The 19,906-nt window shown below is 35.7% G+C and overlaps 2 protein-coding genes across 10 annotated transcripts; both read right to left on the reverse strand.

The window, feature by feature from the left end:
* Window positions 1-1,247: 1,247 nt before the first annotated feature.
* On the reverse strand, window positions 1,248-5,662 carry LOC113707241 (probable E3 ubiquitin-protein ligase RHB1A). Of its 3 annotated transcripts, none has more exons than XM_072062999.1 (5): window positions 5,387-5,662; window positions 3,470-3,603; window positions 2,206-2,641; window positions 2,005-2,114; window positions 1,248-1,885 (listed from the first exon to the last, which is right to left on the reverse strand). In XM_072062999.1, exons 2-5 carry the CDS (start codon window positions 3,536-3,538, stop codon window positions 1,853-1,855), a joined length of 648 nt encoding a protein of 215 aa, XP_071919100.1. In that variant the 5' UTR covers window positions 3,539-3,603; window positions 5,387-5,662; the 3' UTR covers window positions 1,248-1,852. The 3 variants fall into 3 exon arrangements, with proteins under 3 accessions (XP_071919100.1, XP_071919103.1, XP_071919101.1); XM_072063002.1 differs by having other exon boundaries at window positions 5,352-5,660; XM_072063000.1 differs by lacking the exon at window positions 5,387-5,662 and adding an exon at window positions 5,296-5,365.
* Window positions 5,663-9,726: 4,064 nt separating this feature from the next.
* Window positions 9,727-14,027, reverse strand: LOC113707278 (uncharacterized). Of its 7 annotated transcripts, none has more exons than XM_072063955.1 (7): window positions 13,805-14,027; window positions 12,208-12,691; window positions 11,194-11,341; window positions 10,847-10,983; window positions 10,307-10,375; window positions 10,128-10,196; window positions 9,727-10,033 (listed from the first exon to the last, which is right to left on the reverse strand). In XM_072063955.1, the coding sequence occupies exons 2-7, from the start codon at window positions 12,397-12,399 to the stop codon at window positions 9,947-9,949; spliced, it is 702 nt and encodes a 233-aa protein (XP_071920056.1). In that variant the 5' UTR covers window positions 12,400-12,691; window positions 13,805-14,027; the 3' UTR covers window positions 9,727-9,946. The 7 variants fall into 7 exon arrangements, with proteins under 7 accessions (XP_071920056.1, XP_071920055.1, XP_071920052.1 ...); XM_072063954.1 differs by having other exon boundaries at window positions 13,742-14,027; XM_072063951.1 differs by having other exon boundaries at window positions 10,847-10,986; window positions 13,805-14,026.
* Window positions 14,028-19,906: the final 5,879 nt, after the last annotated feature.

Here is a 19,906-nt window from a genome sequence, read left to right on the forward strand (position 1 = left end):
TTTTATCTTCATGAGTTAAAACAATTCAGTTCAGGTACTAGTAGTCACTATCGCCATTATAGTCCACTTTTACACATGAATTAAAATGTATCATCTTACATTCTACCTTTTATTGCATCGAGTGTGTAATGGTACACCATAGATAATACCAGATTTTTTTTCCCTTTTCAATAAATGATAAAAAAAAAATTCACGTAACTATTTAAAATCACCAATTTTATTTTTATTTCTTTTAGCCAAAAGGGTCACTAAACCGGTAATAGAAATACATCACACAAGCAGTACGTTGATAGGTATTAAAAAAAAAAATTAAGGATCTTTTGAGTTTCTAAACTTTACTAATCCTATCCAAATATCGACCAAAGCTCATAAACACCATTAAAAATTGCAATCTTAATTTGGAGAGAATTGGCAAAGTTTGAAAATTGAGAAAAACCTTAATCTTTTGCTAATGCTCGTCAAATATCATAAGACATTTTTACCGTTGAAGATCTAAGTGTAATGCTCGTATCGTCACATGTTGGGCTATCTTAATACTGGAATTTGATGAAATGACCAAATAAAGATACATCTTTGTGAGTTGAGAGATCTTTTCAGCACAAAAACAAAAAAAAACTTGCAATATTTAACAGCTTCACATCGTTGTAGGTTGAAGAGTTAGCCCACGGCGAGCATAAATACATGTAATGATTGACAAATTGCGAAATTTGATGATATTCAACTTTGATCATGCTACTAGTGCTGGTGATTTCTTGATCAAAAGTAAACAACAAAACTTGACAAGAATTGTAATTTCTTACTGAAAATTGCCGCGGTCCTTTGGATGATGATTATTATAGCTTTATCCGTTGGTTGCTAATTATTCACACTTTACTTCTTTGCTTGCTAACCTCGTACTAATATTCATATTGGAACATAATTACAAGTGAGCCAACAAAGGTTCTGTCTCCAAAGGAGTGCAGCCAAGAGAGGTTAGCAACTTTTTTATTTCAAACTTGAGTAATGTACTCTAGAAACCTCTAAAACGTCCCAGAAAATGCTTGGGCATCGTCATTCTAAACATTTTATCTCGTGCTCTATTTTCTAGTTTAGTTTCCTTTCCGTTTTACCATTTACCTTGAACATGATCGCCAGCTTTTACGAGAGGAGAAGAGCTTATATAAAATATCCTAAAACTCACCGCATATTGCTAAATCTGAGCAACAAACAAAACTACAGGTGAAGAAAAAGCATACTAAGATTGTGCATGGCTCATGAATGCTTCTCTATATACACATGAATCAATCTAAAATATTCACCCGGTCCTTCAAAATTCTTTTGCTTTCCTTACAATGATGCGATCCCCACTACCAACCAGAAACCTCAACGTAAGTACCGCCTACGAAATTTACAGATCCAGCTTGATGCAAATCCCTAAAATCCAAGCTGGTTGAAGAGAGGGCAAGTGGGGGAGGAAGAAACCACAGCAGCAGACTGAGAAAACTAACAGGACAAAACAAGGATTTCATGCCCCCTTATCCCAGTGCCAGACTCCTGGTTAATAACTCGAGAGACCTCCTGGACAATGTTGGATACACTGAGAATGTAAAGGAATCGACTGTAGCATAGAAAACCATCCACTTTCTGTTTCAGCTTTTCTTCCTGCTCATTTCTTCTCTTTTTTTTTTTTTTTTTTCCTTCTTTGATTCTCCTCGATCAAAATAAAAGAATCGGGCGACATATTGACAAAACAAAGAGAAATTTTAGGCAAAGCTATGACTACCATTCAACACCAAAAAAAAAAAAAAAAGAGGTGTACTATAAATGCTCAACCCTCACGCATCCCTGACTTAATACCCTTCTGCCTTAGAGCTTAAGCATCATCACCAGTGCTGAAAACCATCACCTGCACCCAAAGACAAGAAGCAACACATTCATAATGCCAGCATAAACAAAACAATCATTTGACTCGGAACAGGAAAATCTCCTTTCACCCCTCATGGATTAAATTGAAATGCAAGTCACCTGATCACAGACAGGACAAGTATTACTCCTTTCCATCCATTCAAGAATGCATCCCAAGTGAAAATGATGCTCGCATTTTGTAATAATTTTTGGATTCTCTGAATCATATTCTGCATAAAAAAGAACAAAGCAATGGTGTCAAAATCCAAGTCCAAGCACCAATATCAAAGCCACCAAGCAAAAGTATGTCATGTACGATACCTTCAAGACAGGTTGGACAAACATCCTCCTCCTCCTCCAGCAGGGATTTTACTATGAGTTCACCAGGCTTCTTAAGCTCGCCAGATTGTTCAAGATCATTTTCCACATCTTTTGTGGCAGTAAGCTCAACAGTTGCATTTCCATCCAACTTCACAACTTTGACTGTAGTTTCTTGAGTGATTCCAGAATTTGTTTCTTCAACAGCCTTCTGTGCGAGTTGCACTGTTTCATTCTTGTCACCATGACTGGGTGGATCAGCAAGAGATGATCGAGAGTGTCCAACATATGTTTCATAAGGCACTGGCGCTGGAGGTGCTCTATAAGTTTCCGGTATTGAAGTGTCTAGGTTGGTGTCAACTAATAGCCCAGTCGAAAGTGAAGATACTGTGCCATTTGAAGGTGGTAGGGTCTGATGTTCTTGTCCAGCCCTTGGATACTGCAAAAAAGAGTCAAAATTCCAGAGAAAAGGGACAGCATTAACCAGCAAAATTCAGCTAGAATGTATGGCAGCAAATTCATCATTGATCATCCTGCAAATCACTCATTCCAGTTGAAGAGAGAATGAAGATTGGTAAGAAAACAACTACTAAGTGACAGCTTAGGAGTGGAACACGAGCACTAAACAGTCCAATTGCCAAGAAAGATGAGTAGGCCATTTCTCTTTCCCTGCCTGACCTAAGTTATTAGGTTCTTCAAATTTTGCAGTAATCCTACATGCTGCAACATCTTTTGAAGGCTAAACTACAAGTTTACCCATTTTCAACAGCATTCTCCCTTTCCCACCAGATTGTGCTCAGACCAATATCCTGTGGGTCTTAATAAGCTGAAACTTCCACCAGTCTATTATTAGAAAACCGGCACTGGAACGAAAAGAAGCAAATCGCTTGGTGCTCCTAGCTTTTAAACAGAGAGCATGAAGTTCAGCAGTCAATTACAATAGCGCTCCCAGAAAATTATGCAGGTAGTGCAGTACAAAATCACAATGGTCAATTATGGACTTGCAAGCTAGTCAACTCAGGCTTTGATTGGATATCATGGCATCAAAATGCGTCGAGCAGAGGTTCTAGCCAGAATACACAATGTATGACTGGTCCAGAACTTCTCTTGACAAATACATAATGAACCTAGAGCTCTAAGTACATAAGTTAATGAATACAGCCCAAATAGGAAAAGAACCTGAACAATAGCCTAATAATCAACTTTTTTGTACGCTATCAGTAGACACCAGATTCATGCTGCTTATGAAGTTTGAGATATTACTCACATGGTAGAAAGTGGGAGCATTATTTAGGTCCTCTGCTTTTGAAGCACAGCAACAACAGCAGCCCCCCATTTCTACTGAGTTATCTTTGCTATGAACCAGATGCTACAAGGTACTTTGCTCATCGTTTCTCTTGCCTACACAAGAAAATTTCATAATGTAAGCCAAAAAAAATTAAAATAGAACTGAAAAGAAAGTTTTATGACTTTTTAATGTAAGCCAAGATAACTGTCTCTTAAGAACAAATTCCTGAAACCAAAATTTACTTCATACATTAGAAGAAGCAAGAGACATGTATACAGTCAACAAGGTCGACAGACAGGTTCACAAAGAGATTTATGGATTTAACACATTTCACAAAAAATGGAAGTACATCCTCCATTAGATGCAACAAAGAATCTACAGAAAGATGGTTTGCACATGCCAATGTTATTCCTCAACAGGTAATGATATTATAGTGCAAGAGCACAAAATCCCAATTACGCAGCACAAAAATCTCTATTTAACAGTAAAGTTTAATACACCTTAACTGAAGGAAATTTCCTTCTCTCAAGGTTCAATTAGAATATCCAAACTGCAAGCCCCAGTTGTATAAAAGAAGACATTCCCCGCGGTGATCGGAGCCTTGACGATATTTAGAATTCAGAAGGCTAGTGAAATTCAAATGCAGGGCTATTTTCTCGAGACCAATAACTAATTACACCAATTACATGATTTCAGAAATAACATAAGATAAAAGCTTGTAAGAAAAGTTTTCCAAGAGGTAACTAAAATCTTGAGCCTGATTTAGCAGCTTTCAAGTAGGCAATGGATATACAGTTAGTCCGTCTCAAATATGCATCCAATACAACCAGTTGGGTGTCCTGCAGCTTAACCATATACTTTAAAAATAAAAAATTGTCAATTCAAGGCTCTGAAAATTCACATTCTGCAAATCCCAGTCTGCCAATAGGTTTCGGTAGTTGATTAATTAAATGCTGATGCATATGGCAGAGATCCTGGGTAATGCATGAAGTGAGACAAAAGATAAAAAAGCACAAGGAAGAAAAACTTATCAAAATTCCATCATCATTAAAGCATTCTTCCAGAAAAATCGAAAGCATCAGAAAAACACAATCTTCCATCTTCCAATCTAATTAAGCTGTCTGCTGTCAATCTTCCAATGCATAGACATTAAACCCCAGTTCTGGCAAACAGAAAATCATGCTAATTTATGCCTTTGAAACCAAACACTGATTAAAACTCATAGTAATTCAGTAATTCTCTGATACAACTCACTGCTATTGCTTCCCCGGGATATAAATAGTAAACTCAGTTTCAAGGAGTCGACATGATATCATACACCAATAAATGCATAGATTTCACATTAATTTAAAATTTAGCAATCCCACCAGCAAGAAAACATTCTGGTGAAAAAATAAATAAAATCAAGAGCAAAACAAAAGTAATAGCCAAAAAACAGTTCAAAGTTCAATTCCCCAAAAACTAAATTTAAATAAATCATCATCCCATCTTTAACAAATTTCACCTTAGATAGCTCTATTCTATAGGCCAAAAATACATCATCACTAAAATTTCAAGAATAAATAAATGAAAAGTACCGATATGAACTAAAAGAACTCCCAACATCCATACCAAAATCAACAAGTAACAAAACTCATCATCTTCAGAACTGTAATCAGCTATCAAGCTTCAATTTAACCAACCCTAAGCTATTAATCAAATACTACAGGGACAAAAAAAAAAAAGTTAAAACACGTAATCACGCACTTCAGATGCAGAAAAAAACATCATCCAAAATCAAGCTCCATGAACAAACTCCTACTTACTTATCTTAGGTACAACATATTAGCACAAACTTGAAAAATACCACACGTATACATACAAGTATGTATCTGCGTTTTGTCTACATACAAATACCTTCACATAATTTAATAATCGGAGGAGTCTCAGCTGAGTTGTTCACTCATTTCAGTAAGGAATAGAGAGGAAAGAGAAAGGAGGAGAAGGACAAGTAAAGGCTCTACTGTAGTACTACCTATTATTTATGTGTGTGCGTGTGTGTGTTTTTCTTTTTTTTCTTTCCTTTTTTTTCTTTTTCCTCCTTGTCGTGACGGTTCAGAAAGAAAGAGAGAGAAGAGAATTTTGTTAACGGAGAAGGAAGGAGGAAAGGTGCGGTTTTTCGTGTGACAACGACTTTCAGTGGAAAAACGAGGACAATCAAAAAATTTATTCCCACGAATTAAATTACTATAATTATCAAATCAGTAGTAATATTAACTACTCCCTCCGTCCCACTTTGATAGTCCTGTTTTCCTTTTTTGTCTGTCCCAAATTGCAGTCCACTTTCCAATTGAAGAATGTAGTTGTATTTTCATTTTCCTAAAATACCCTTATTCAATATAAGTTGTTGTTGCTATAAACCTACCCCATTTAATGAGAGTTGATTCTTTTTTTACCATCAATTCAAGTTCCCATAAAGTTGTGCTCTATTTAATATGAGGGTATTTTAGGAAAATAGCAATCTAAATTTACTTTTCCAACAAAGTTAACTACTTTTTCTTAAACTGTGTGAAAAAAGAAACAGAACTATCAAAGTGGGACGGAGGGAGTAGTAGTATTAAACACTATGATTTACTCATATTATATTATAGTTGTATCATTTAATTGCAGTTTTGGAAAAGTATATATTTATATTCATATCCCCAAAGTTTGGTAAAAAAAGTGTTTAGCACACGAAATTCATAATAATGAAAAACGTCAATCAATCAGAGTCGTTTGAATTTTTTTTTTTTTTTTAGAATTTTGGTAGAAAAATATAGTGCAGCAATTTGATGTATGTGAACTAAAGCAATTTGATGTATGTGAAGTAAAAAAACGATCAAAACACGAGTTCACGAAAAAATTGCAGAAAATAGTACCCACGTTTCAAAATCAAATATTGAACATTTTACGTTGTAAAAAAAAAAGAGAAAAGAGTGCGTTTCTAACTTTCATAAGTAACACGTACCAATTATTTAATCTTCATTTTTGAAGAATAAGGCTTTGTTTGGATTTTATTTTTTCTGGACTTTTTATAGAAAAATTACTGTAACGATTTGATATATGTGAAGTAAAAAAATTATAGGTAACAATTCTTCTTTATAAAATTGCAATCCAAAGTGTTTAAGTAACGTGTATTTGTTGCATAATTTTGACGAAGCCAAAGTATGGAAAATTGAGGCTCAAAAGTGGTGGGTTCGAGATGGTTGAGGTGTCAAGATAGGAATATGACAAGTCGTGAGCTATTTGCTTTAAAGATTGAGATACGTTTCTGAGGAAAACCCTTTACCGCTTCCGTTCTTTCACTTGCTGTTTTTGGGGGATGGCCAGAAGCACGAGACTGCGAAGTCGCGAGATGGTGAGGTATGAATATGATGGAAAATGGCCGGCTAGTTCAGGGTAGGTTGGGGAACGGTGGCCGGCTAGTTCTCTAACAGGTAAGCGCTTCTATTTTGGAACTTATTCCGGGACCCGCTAGTGGGGAGCGAAAGTGACGAGCTCTTTTCTAGTATATCTTATGACATTTAAGGTCCGTTTGTTTTGGGTAAAAATATTTTTCAGGAAAATATTTTCCTAATTTTTCGTGTTTGGTTGCACAAAAATTACTGAAAATATTTTCTTATGTAAAATATTTTCACTCATCTTATGAAAAACAACTTCCCTTCCAAACTTACTGAAGTTATGTTCCGAAATGCATACATCCCGCCTGTAGTATATTCCAAACTTACTGAAAACATCTTGTAGTATGTTCTTTTTTTTTTTTAGTGTAAACAGGAGGACTCGGAAGACCTCTTCCTTACACTCCCTCCCCCGTACCACCCAATCCAACCCTCCCCCTAGTATATTCAAAATAAAAAAAAAAAATCTCATCCTACTCATCCTATGCTAGTAATTAATTATGTATAATGGAGACATTATTTTCTAGAGAAACTTTCAGTAATGAGAATGCAAAATATATGTCACAATAAACATTGCATGTGATTGATATTTGACACTAAATGGCCAGCAATTTGTTTATTACTTAAGGAGATATTTTTTATTCAGATATACATTTCTCCAAGATTTTTTAAAGTTAAACAATGAGATAAATTTTCTTATTTTGCATGGGAAGAAGTATGTAGTTATAATGTGTAGAAAGTAAAGATAGAAATAAAAGTGAAATATTTCAAAAGTTAAACAAACACCAGAAAAATGAAGTAAGAAAATATTTTCAATAAGTTAACCAAACATCTGAAAATGATGAAAGGGAATTGATTTTCATGGAAAATTACTTCCACAGAAAATATTTTCCCAAGAAAAATATTTTACTTTCAACCAAACAGACCCTTATTATATTTAAAATTGTAATACTGGGAAGGGAAGTCAAGTACAAAGTACAAACTACAAAGGCGTGAGTGAGGAACTGCTGAGCCAGAGAAGAGAGGTTGTTATTGGTTGGTTGGGGGGAATTTTGGATTTTTATGCGGATCAGATCATGGTGGGTGGGAATAACACATTCTTCCAAATTATTGAGAGGTGGGCTAATGGATTGGTCTAAGTCAAGTCACGGCTCCATTACCAGTCCACCACCACCTCCCAAAAAAAAAAAAAAAAAGGTAATGATTCTACTACTACATTAAAAAAGATGTTTACCATGCTAGTATTTTTCTTCTGCAGCAAATCAGTCCTAGTTTTTTTTTTTAAGCCCCCCAAAAAAAGAAGAGGGGGGGGGGGGGGAATAGGTAGTGGTCAAACCTTTCCATTTTGGTTGCCGGAGGGATCATCCGTCCCAATAAGTGATGACCATAAATAGTTATGGCACGAACCATTTGCTTGTTGTCTGTCTGCCTACCAGACACATTTGGATTGTTTTCTGAAGAATCACACGCCGCATACGCAGTTGCCCGTTCACAGGCTTACAAAGCCCAGAATTCATAGTCATTGGGCCTAAACCAATGAAATGGTCCTCATTTGAATAATAAATGACCTCAAATATAGGTAGCTGGACCATTGGCACTGGTTCCGGGTTTCTAGTAGTTCGAATTTCAGACACGATTGGGCTTAGCATTCCAAAGCAGGGCTGGTACTGCTATTACATTGCGTGATAGATGTGCAAGTCTCGTATCAACTCATTCGATCGATGATGTTCGAATCGAGTTCGATCGATCGTTCGAGTTTGGTTGGCCCAACCAAACGACTCTTTAAGTTAAGTTTGAACAGGTATCTGTTATGTATTTGCACGTACAAAAGATTTGTTCTGGGCTTGAAATTATTTTAGATTCTTGATCATATTGCATGGAATGCATCATCTACGAGGACACCAGGAGAGCAGTCCAACAATAGTGCTCTTTTTCATCCGGATCAGGATATATTCTGTCCTCAACTAGCTAGCTGCATAAAAGCAAGATCACTAGATTAGATATTCCTTGATTTAAGAAAGAAACATGCTGTTTGTACTGTTCTAGATTACATGCTGGTTTTTTTCCCGCAAGAACAGCCAAATTACATTACATGTCCAATTGCGTGCGGGGGGGCAAGGTCCATTTAAAACCAAACAATGAGCCAAAATCTTAGCGGCCAGTCAACTTAGCCCTTCTGCACAAAATCTTGTGTTGGGGGCCAATATGTTGGTGCAAATTCAACGCCAAGGACAGGAAAGGCTGAATGGACGCCTAAGATCAATTGATAAAACCGGAGAGGATCGTAATGGTTGGTGGAAGATTTATTAGGATTCTCTCTTCTCTTTGTCCTCTCCCCTCCAGCAATTAGAATTAGTCCGTTCCATTTCCCCCGGACCCCATCAACATCCTCCGCGCTTTCGTTTTGGTAGCAACAATAAAGTCCCGTGACACCTCACGACAGCCTGGCTTATGCATCCACAAAATATCTCCTCCTTTTTTATTCGTGTTGTTGGTGACAAACAATCCTGAACCCACACACACACACACACACAGATTTCTCTCTTTTTTTGGTAACTTTTGATTCGAGACTTCTTTTTTAAACCCAAAAAAAAAAATATTTTTTCAAGAGGGCCTCTAAACGTTGAAGGAAGAGAGCGTGAGCGTGGGGAAACAAAATTAAAAGATAACAATTACATATAAATTCATACGGCATAAGGCAAGTCGAAACATTCTAGAAACGGTTCCCACTCCCTGGGAACGTGGAAGTACTAGGATTATCCTTGACCATTCGAACATTCACAATAAGGAGCGCATTCTTTGGGGGTGCAAGAAAACAAATAAGGGAAATATCAGATCAGATCAGATCATCGGAGGGCTACTGCCCCAACAGCACATTCCATCAGACAGATGTTAACAGAGGTACTTGGGATTTTTTACCTACAGCCTACCACACAATCCCAGATGTCTACATCAGGCATTAGCAATCCAACATTAGAGCTGGACTAAGTTAGGGTTCATACTAACTACTATATACTTATACTACAAGCAACCAGTTTTTCTACAATCGGTCTCGATGTGCATCGATCGCTCTTAACCTCTTTGCTGCACGGACGAATTCTACGACCACTTGTACCTCGTCCACTTGCTGTCGTGAAAATCAGAATGACACATAAGAAAATTTTCAATTGTGATGTCAGGGCATGTTGGTCATAATGCAGAGACAGAGAGAGAGAACCAACCTGAGAAGAAAAGTGCTGCTGGACAATGTTAGAAAGTTGTTCCTTTGTAAGGTTAGAATTAATGCTGGCCTGAAGAAGTCAGAATTGTAAATCAGCAACTTAAGCAGAAATATAAAGTTACTTTTGAACAATTCATAGGAAAAAGAAATCCAGAATTTGGAAAAGCTAGCAAGACGTACTAGCTTGAATCTCTGGCAGTATCTCCACAATGAGCCAGTTCCCAATTTTGCCATGTTCGACCCATGGTGCTGAAGAAACAAAGGTGGCAAAGAGACAGGTTAGTCCACAAGGCAAACATCTTAAGAGGCAGCAAAAGAGATATGCACGAGTATTGACCCCAATGACAATGATGGTTGTAACTTCCAAAATTGTTTTAATTGGTAAAACATGATCATGACAAAAGTTGAGCACTTTCCACTTTTTGACAAACTAAAGGATAGTGAATTGAGTTTACCAAAAAAAAAAAAAAAAACTATTCATTTAGCAGCTGAAATCCTTTCACTTGTCCTAAGAAAATTGACGACAAAATAAATGCACTCTGATGTTGGAAAGAAATGTCAGGAGGAAACTACCGCTAAATCAGATCTTGATGTATTTGGAATGAAGGGCTCTGAGTTCAAGCCAGGAGCAATAACTAGCTCTTGCAATACAGAAGACAAATTTCTAGAATGCTGAACACATTCCGTGACAAGGACAAAACCTCCATTTATTGTGCTCACCTGTTGAGGGGCATGGCTATTAGATTTAAGTTCGCTCCCACTGTTGCGACTAATTGACTTTGTGGATGCAGATGGAACCAATGGCCTTGCATATCGGACTCTCGCCTTGCTGAGTTTGCTGAACTCGATACCAGCAGCTACTGGAAAGAAACAAAGAAATTTAGAGCAATGAATCACCAATATGAGGCATAGTCAAGGTTTTAGCGTACCATTTCCTCTTAAAGGTTTAGCAAGCCATTTCTTGCAAAATTATGGTTTCACAAAAATGTTGGAGGATTAGAAAAATCATTTGCCCCAAATAGATTTCTACGTCCACCCTTATTATCTATTAGTAAAGGGATACTTACAAAAACGATGACTCTCCTTTTCACCAACTTCACAGCCACTGCTAGAGTCATCAAAATCATAATCATCATCTTCTTCATTCCCAGTGGGAGGTTCCAACACACTCAAAGCATTCCTTTGCAATTTAACTTCATCCCCATTTTTCAAAACCTTCATGATTGGATCATACAAGTATCTTCAGCCAAGTACTCCATAACAACAGGAAAAAGAAGGCGGTAAAAAAGAAAAATACACAGAAAACACTGAGACTCCACGAGTTCAACATATCCCTTTGTCTTTACATATGAATGAATGTGCTCTTTGTATCTTGTATATTCTTGCATAAAATTAATGAGATCTATACACTTCACAATTTTTTTTTATTCAGAAAGAATAAAAGTTTCTGCAAGGACAATAAAAAAGCAAAAAAAGAATAGCAAAGTTCCCTGAAACTAAAGAGAGAAAATTAGATTAAAAAGCAATAAAGCTATAGTTGTCAGACCTCTTTATGGATTGATTGATTGCAAAGTTCCTAGATTGATTGATTGCGGATACTTATGGAAAAACAAACTTTCCAGGAAAATAAATAAAGGAAAGTGAGTGTTTTTGTGTGTGTGTGTGTTGGATTTGTCCGTCTTTCAATCAACCTAGGATTGTAAAAGCGTAATCTTGTAGGAGTAAATTTTGTTTGAAGTAGATATGTTCTGTCGTGGTGGTATTACTGAGCTGATATACTCTCTGGTTCCTCATCTTCAATAATTGATTGCCTAAAAAAAGACTTCTGCGAAAATTTACAAATTCGTGAATAATTCCCAATTTTGTATTGTTTTGGGTCATACTTATGGGCTCAATATAGGAAAACAGTCAATTTGAAATCAGGAGAACTTAAAAAAAAAAAAAAAAAAAAAAGAGGAAAGACAAACATAAATTATACTAAAATAGCAGAATCTGGAAAAAAGGGCACTTATCACAATTGAAACGCAAGAAATCAATAATACTAAAACAGAAATAAGACGCAATATAATTCGAGAATATACCAGCCAATGCCAACCACCAAGCCCAACAGCCTTCTTGACAACACCTTGAAGACCCACCAAAACACTCTTGGTCCTGTTGTTTCCAGTCACAATGACTTTAGTATGCCTAGGAAGAACAGACAATTCTTCATCGCCACTCTCCTCGCGAAAGGGTGATAGAACCCGCGAAGAACATAGCTCAGTCTCCAGCATTTCCTCGGCCTAAATTGCTAACTTGTAAAATCAAGAGCTCCAATTGAAGAAAAAAACCTTACTCAAATCATCAACTTTTACCCTCTGCATCTACTCTGTTTCCATTCTCTTCTCTGATACCTTATCTCATGCAGGAGGCTGAATTGAACCAAAAAGAGAAACAGAATTTAGAGTTGTCCCTTTTACTTAGAAGTCAAAGACCTTTCTTCCGCAGATAACTCCAATTCAATTGCTTGCAGGGTAAGAACTGATCATGGAATTTCCTGAAAAGACCAATCTTCAACTGGGATTCCTGGAAAAAGAAAATTTTCAGATACGTTGCAGAAAAATTTGACAGACGTAATATTAATTCATGTTAGAAAAGATCTGACACAAGCTCTTGAAAGGAATGCATAATAAATCAAATGAACCATCAAAGCATTGAATCTCCTTGGAGTTCACGGACTTGGATTGGTCCTGTTTATTAGTACTACTGTATCATTGATTACCAATCTTACACACGCTAGTGTGCGTGCACAGTGCACACAAAGAGACTCACACACAAAAACAAATAAACAAAATTAATTCATACACCAATTTCAATTCGTCGTAATTTCTCATTTCCATCAAGGAAAAATCCCATATATTTTAAATTAACCGCTCTTATACGGATTCATTCAACGGGAGAACAAAGATCGTCACTTTAATATAATCTAAATTGAGAAGAAGTCTTGGAAAAGAGGAAGCAATAAAGACGGAGGATCAGTAGAAGAATCACTCATTATTAACCATTCAAAATTGTATAATCCAAAAACTTTCCTGATTTCATACTTCCACATTGAGTAAAACACAATTGATTTCATGAACTAGCCCATTTAAACAAACAAAAAGCAGCAGCCCAAAGAAATTGAAATGCATGAAACAGTAAGAAGAAGAACCTGAAATTGACAATCTTGATTACAGGAAGGCACAAAAAGGAAGGGGAAGAAAGAAAGGAACAAAAGAAGAAGAAAAGACACCAGAAATGGTAAGAAAATTACTCCAAGGGATTGAAATTCGAAACCTCGTATTCAGAAACAAATGCATCAATCTCAAAATGGTGCGTTTTACTCGACACTACAACAATATGGTCCTACTTCCAGCGCTGGGAAAAGCATTTTCATGGGCTAGAAAGAAAAAAAAAAAGAAATGCGAAATTTGAAGCGGAAATTGGGAGAAATGCCAAGAATCTGATGGGAGAAGTATCAGAGACGAACAACAAGAATAGCAACCGAAAAAGCAAAAAAAAAATGCACGAATTTTCAGACACAGAGAGACAGAGAGGGGCAGAAGAAAAATACATACACACAAAATAAATGCTTACCAACTACTTCTTCTACCAGTAAATAATACTAATCCCATGAGAGAATACAAATTAAAAAGCCACCTTCTTCTTCTGCTTCTATTTCTGCTACCACCAGACTCCCTCACTGCTTCCTCAATTCTCTCTGCCGCTGCTGAAAAATGCTTTGCTTTAATTTACTACTACAACCAAAATCATAAGAGTGAGAAATAGGCCCACTTCTTGTACGGTCTGCCCATACATCATCTCTCCCTCATTATTATTACTTTAGTAGCATTACTCGGTATTTTTTCAAAAAAAAAATTTATTTTTGAATTGACCGGTTGTAAAGGTAGCGGCTCCATATTAGTCGAGGATGAAGAAAGAGGAGGGTAGTTGGCGGCTTTGGCTCCATTGTGGTGGGTGCTGGCCGAGTGGCTTAGCCTTTTGTCGTTTGTAACGGACTAGTTGTCCACTTGTCCTTAAATCCTTATCCTTGTTTTCACATGGGTTGATTAATTGCTTTAAAGCCCCTCTTCTTTTTAGCATAAAGTCCATGTTGCTGCCTAGTGGTTTCTTTCTAATCCTTGTTAGAATGGATGTAAATTTTTAAACTTGTTTTTTTTTTCCAAGTTTTTTTCTCTGTTCTTTGAGGTTTGGTCTATGTGTGTTTAGTAAGGTCAAGTAGAAAAAGAGTTTTTTATGAGAGTGCACACATTTGAACAATGTTGAGGACTTTATATTACGTGTACAACATTTGAGAAAGATGTTCGAGGAATCAAGATATTAAATCTTTATGAATTAAGTGATGTATTGTCTTTTTTTTTTTTAAGCAAATCGGCAATTTTAACTTGAAAAATGATATGACTTTTAGGGATGCTACTGTATCATTTTAAATAAGATCTTATATACACTAATGGTGTATATATTATCACGGTTGAATATACGACACATATGTAAAATTTGAGTTTCAAATTCAAATTCGAATTATATGTCATACATCTAATGGCGAAAATGTATGCACTGTCAATCTTATCATTTTTGTTAAAATACTAGTCCTTTGTCCATTTAGACAATCTAAAAGACCGCATATGTTCATAATGTCATGGCTAGTATTTCTTCTTAATAAAGTATGAGTAGTACATATAACGAATGAGTACCTGCTACAAATTTTAAAGAGTCAATAGGATGATAAAATTATCTTACAACTTTGTAGTGCAAAATTTTTTTTTAATAATGTAAGCACCGTGCGTAGCACGGGTATTCACACTAGTACATCTAATGGCGAAAATGTATGCACTGTCAATCTTATCATTTTTGTTAAAATACTAGTCCTTTGTCCATTTAGACAATCTAAAAGACCGCATATGTTCATAATGTCATGGCTAGTATTTCTTCTTAATAAAGTATGAGGAGTACATATAACGAATGAGTACCTGCTACAAATTTTAAAGAGTCAATAGGATGATAAAATTATCTTACAACTTTGTAGTGCAAAATATTTACGATAATTTCAAATAAAAAAGACTGTCTCTACGATAAGGAAGACAAAAGAAACTTTGATTTAAAAAAGTGTGGTTAATACTTACAGATTATGCTATTTTTCAATTTGATAATAATGCTAGATTCAGCATTTAGATACCAAATTATCACATGTACTATAAACAATTGTACTCACTTTTTCGAAAGGAAAAAAAAAAAAGGTTAAAAGAGTGTTGGATTGAATAATGAAGGACACATTTCTGCGTGGCACTTCACAAGAATATCATAGTGCGTAGCGCTACACTTCCCCAAAGTTTAGAAGAAACGGTATACTTACAAAGCGTCGTGATTGTCCGGTAGTAGTATCTCGTAGATCACTAGTTTGAATCCTAATGTGGTATCACACTTGCATTCTTGAGCAAGGCTTTACAAGTCAGGAGGTAGATTAATCTGGTTAAGTTGAAATGCCACATTTTGTTGGAAAAAAAAAAAATAGAAGTATATCACGGCTTAAGTTTTATTTTTTGGAATATTATCATGGCTTAAATTCATCACTTTCCCAAGAAATTTCAATGCGTCATGTCATGAATGTTGAGCACTTGGCAATCAGCCTGCTTATACGCAGAACACAACTATTTTGTTATCGTAAAAATCTAGCTTTCAAGTTAACTAATCGTGTTTTGTCGGCTTTCTTAACCCAGTCACGGATAATGGGTTGCTTAGATGCTAATCAACCAAAACATGCATATTATTATGCATTACATTTAAAGTCCAATTCTTATCCATAGCATGCCTCTAAAGCCCCTGCCCGGCTTCCGGTGCCCCTGCGGAGCTAATAACGAGCTGTCATATAGTTTTTCTATGGTCAAAATTTAGCAAATAATCAAATACTAAAATGTCAACGCACCATCAACTTATTATTTATTGTAATTTCACAATTAAAATCCATAAAAACAATCAAACAAGAGTTATTTGAATACAATCCAACATCATTAAATAAATATAACTAAAGTAGTCAAGTTTGTAGTTTTGACACAAATATAATTATTAAGTCATTATGATATTTTTTATGGAAAAATATTTTATTGTGTTAAGTGTAATCAAGAATTTAGTATAATTGTATTAGTTAATTTAGTATAGCTAATTAATAATTTTCTATTAATAAACGTGTATAAATATTAGTATAACCGATAATATTAATTATATTACATATACTAATGTCCATTATATAATACATATAACTAATAATATCATTATTATAAGTTTGTAACTAATTAAATTAAATATATAATTATATACATACATATATATGTTTGTTATTTGTTTTACGGGTGGTTGGGCGGGGGTATACTCCCCCGTCCCATTAGCCTCCCGCAGGACGGGTGCTTGTAAACACCCGTCCCAATTATCATCCCTATCCAAAATAGTTATTATTTTTTTTATCGATACCATAATTCTTATTTTATACCTATTTCTACATTGTAGTAAAGGAAAAGGGTTGAATCAAAGAGATCAATGGTGAACCAAATAAGGACTGAAAAGAGATCAATAGAAAATTCAAAGATAATTAAAGCGCCACTAGATTAGGCGAGTGCACAATCGTCTGTTGGTAAGATTTTTAGAGAATATTGGAGAATAATACAAATCGAGAGATGCGATCATTTGATCTACATCCATCCGAAAAAAGTTTTCAAGTCTCTCCTTAATGGGCAATGCAGCCTAATTGGTTACTTGCAAAATAGTTTCTCTCTGTTAGGTTGAGCTGGTTATTTGCAAAATAGTTAGTTCCACTAATTATTTCTTGTTGCTAATATGAGAGATGTGTAATCTCTTGAGATTATCTAAATAACTTATAGTACCAGATCATACTTTTATCTGTGCTAGTGATTATAATCCGAACAATCCAAACTTTTATTTATTTAAAAAAAAAACTTAGAGTGTGTTTGGATTGCATTTTCCATGAATTTTTCATTGAAAAATTACTGTAACGATTTGATGTATGTAAAGTAAAAAAATAATAGCGAAATATGTTCACGAAAAATAAGGCCATTTTTTCGATGAAAAATGACTATCCAAACAAGCCCAAGATCCTTTCAAGTGAGTGCGTGTGTGTGTTTTATTTTTTAAAATTATGGGTAGAAGTTAGAAGGCAGGTAAATGCCACCCCGAGAGAGCTGTGAAATCGTAAGAGACAACACGGCAAATTACTACATTTGAGATCCCAACAAAATACTAAAAAGTAAAAACCCACCAAAACACCCTGAGAATTCTGCGCAGTGCAGACATGCAGGGCAATCTGCCGCCAACAGCATAATCCAGCCCTCGCGTGATTCTCATCCGGTGGACCCCGGATTATCAAACCAACCTGTCAGGCCCAATTCCGGCAACTTGATCGACGGCCCTGATCCCATCCCACTCTGCATCGCTTATCCACATCGCATTTCCACTTTTTACCCCCGACAATCGCCCTGTGTTTCGAGGATGTAACCGTCATTTCACTATGACGATCAACTCCAGCCTTAACTCAGCCGAGCCGATTCAAATCTTTTAACGGATTACAGCCGGTCACCATGAAGACGTGTCGGGATGTCGGATCTTATCCTGACAGGGCCCAAAAGTAATTGTTTGGGGCGACGGGTTGTACTCCGTAGCTATATTAGGTGTACGTACGTATGGAATGGGAAATATTTTCTGCGTGAAATTTGAAATTCGATTTGGAGTCCGCTCGTTCTTCGAGGCAGCTGGAGCGCACAAAAAAAAAAATTAAGAGAGAGAAGGGAGAAAGGGAGGGAAGACGAGAGAAAAAGAGAAGGAAAGAAAAGGCCCGCCATCGGTTTGCCTTTGAAAGATTTTAGGATTCAAAGGAGAGCAGAGGGTGGGGCTTTGGCAGGCCCACTCCCCACATGCTTTGCATTTATTACTTTCCCTCAATCTATATATATATATATATTTCCTACTTTTACTTTGATTAATTTCGAGTTAGCCCCCTAATGTAATGTATGTAGAGATGTGTACAATTGATTGTTTGCAAAAACATCTACCTTTTGTTTTGTGAGGTCGAGACTCATTTTCACACCAAAGGACCGCTAGCGCATTTAATGCCAAGTGAATGATACTTGCTACTAGTCATTACTACTACTACTTTCCAAAGATGATATTAGAGCTTTGATATGTTTCTATATATGTATATATATACTCCCTTCGTCCCACTTTGATAGTTCTGTTTCTTTTTTCACACAGTTTAAGAAAAAGTAAATTTATATTGCTATTTTTCTAAAATACCCTCACATTAAATATGTTACAACTTTATGGAAACTTGAATTGATGGTAAAAAAAGAATCAACTCTCATTAAATGGGATAGGGTTATAGTAACAACTACTTACATTGAATAAGGGTATTTTAGAAAAATTAAAATATAACTACATACTTCAATTGAAAAGTGTATTACAATTTGGGACAGATGAAAAAAAGAATACAGGACTATCAAAGTGAAACGAATGGAGTATATATTTGTGTGTGTATATATATAGAGAGTGATGTGACATGAATTCGTTCCCGTTAATCATAATAGTACATATGAGGGTGCATGTTTTCTGCTTATTTCCTTTCCTTTATAACTTTAGAGCATGAAAAAAGGTACTGTCAATTTTTACATTTGTTTGGTAGCCTTTGGAATGTTTATTGGCCATGTTTGGATTGCTTGTTTTCGTCGGAAAATATTGTCGTTTTCCGTGATCACATTTTCTTATCACCTTTTTCCCTCACATATATCAAATCGCTACAGTAATTTTTCCATGAAAAATGACGAAAAATGCAATCCAAACACAACCAATTATATAGGGCTGTCAAGCCTCAATATAACGAGGAGCTCTTTTATACTCATTAGCCCAACGAGCTAAGCTGGAGTATGGCGATACAAATCATACAATACTTGTCTTGTCGAGCAACTCAAATATATGTGTGTGTGTGTGTGTGTGAAATTGCTAAAATGTATATGTCTTTTGGATAATGTACACATTTTATTTATAAGTAAATGAGTTTGAGCTCGTCTTTTTTTTTTTTTTTTTTAGCTGGGTTTCAATTCCCTAAATATTTATCGAGTGGATCTCCCACATTAGATAAGTATTCGATGGAGTTGAAATACAAATAGATTGTTCAAGTTTGAGCTCGAGAAAAATAATAATTATTTGTGCTTTACTCAGCCTGTATATACCCTTATGTTTATTTCTATATTAGCCACTTAAATTCGAAATCCTAATAACATCCTCTTATCAACAGTTCTAAAGACAGATAATATGAGAAGAAGGGCGAGAAATGTAGATTAGTTTTTAAAAAAACGTAGATCAGAGGTTTATCTGCAAACAAGTTAAGACCTAATAATGACCTAATAGCACGTGGTTTCAAATGACAAGCACTGGTAAAAAATCTGTACGTATGCCTGCGTTGTTTTATGTGGTACGCTGCTTTTAATCTTAGGTACAGATAGTCATCGCCATCAAGTATCAACCCATCGCTGTCGCATCGCCAACAATTGTGATGAAATAAATGTCAATAGATAATTGTCTCTACTCTCTAATCACAACAACAGAGAATTCGGATGATGATTTTGATCACCTGGAGAATAATTCTGTTGTCTTTGAAGGGTACTTTCTTTAACCCTACTGACTACGATGCAAGTTCAAACTACAATAGATATAAACCATTTTAGGGGTATGGGCTTGTGG

This window comes from Coffea arabica, chromosome 8c (genome assembly GCF_036785885.1).
Source record: "Coffea arabica cultivar ET-39 chromosome 8c, Coffea Arabica ET-39 HiFi, whole genome shotgun sequence".
NCBI classification, from domain to species: domain Eukaryota; kingdom Viridiplantae; phylum Streptophyta; class Magnoliopsida; order Gentianales; family Rubiaceae; genus Coffea; species Coffea arabica.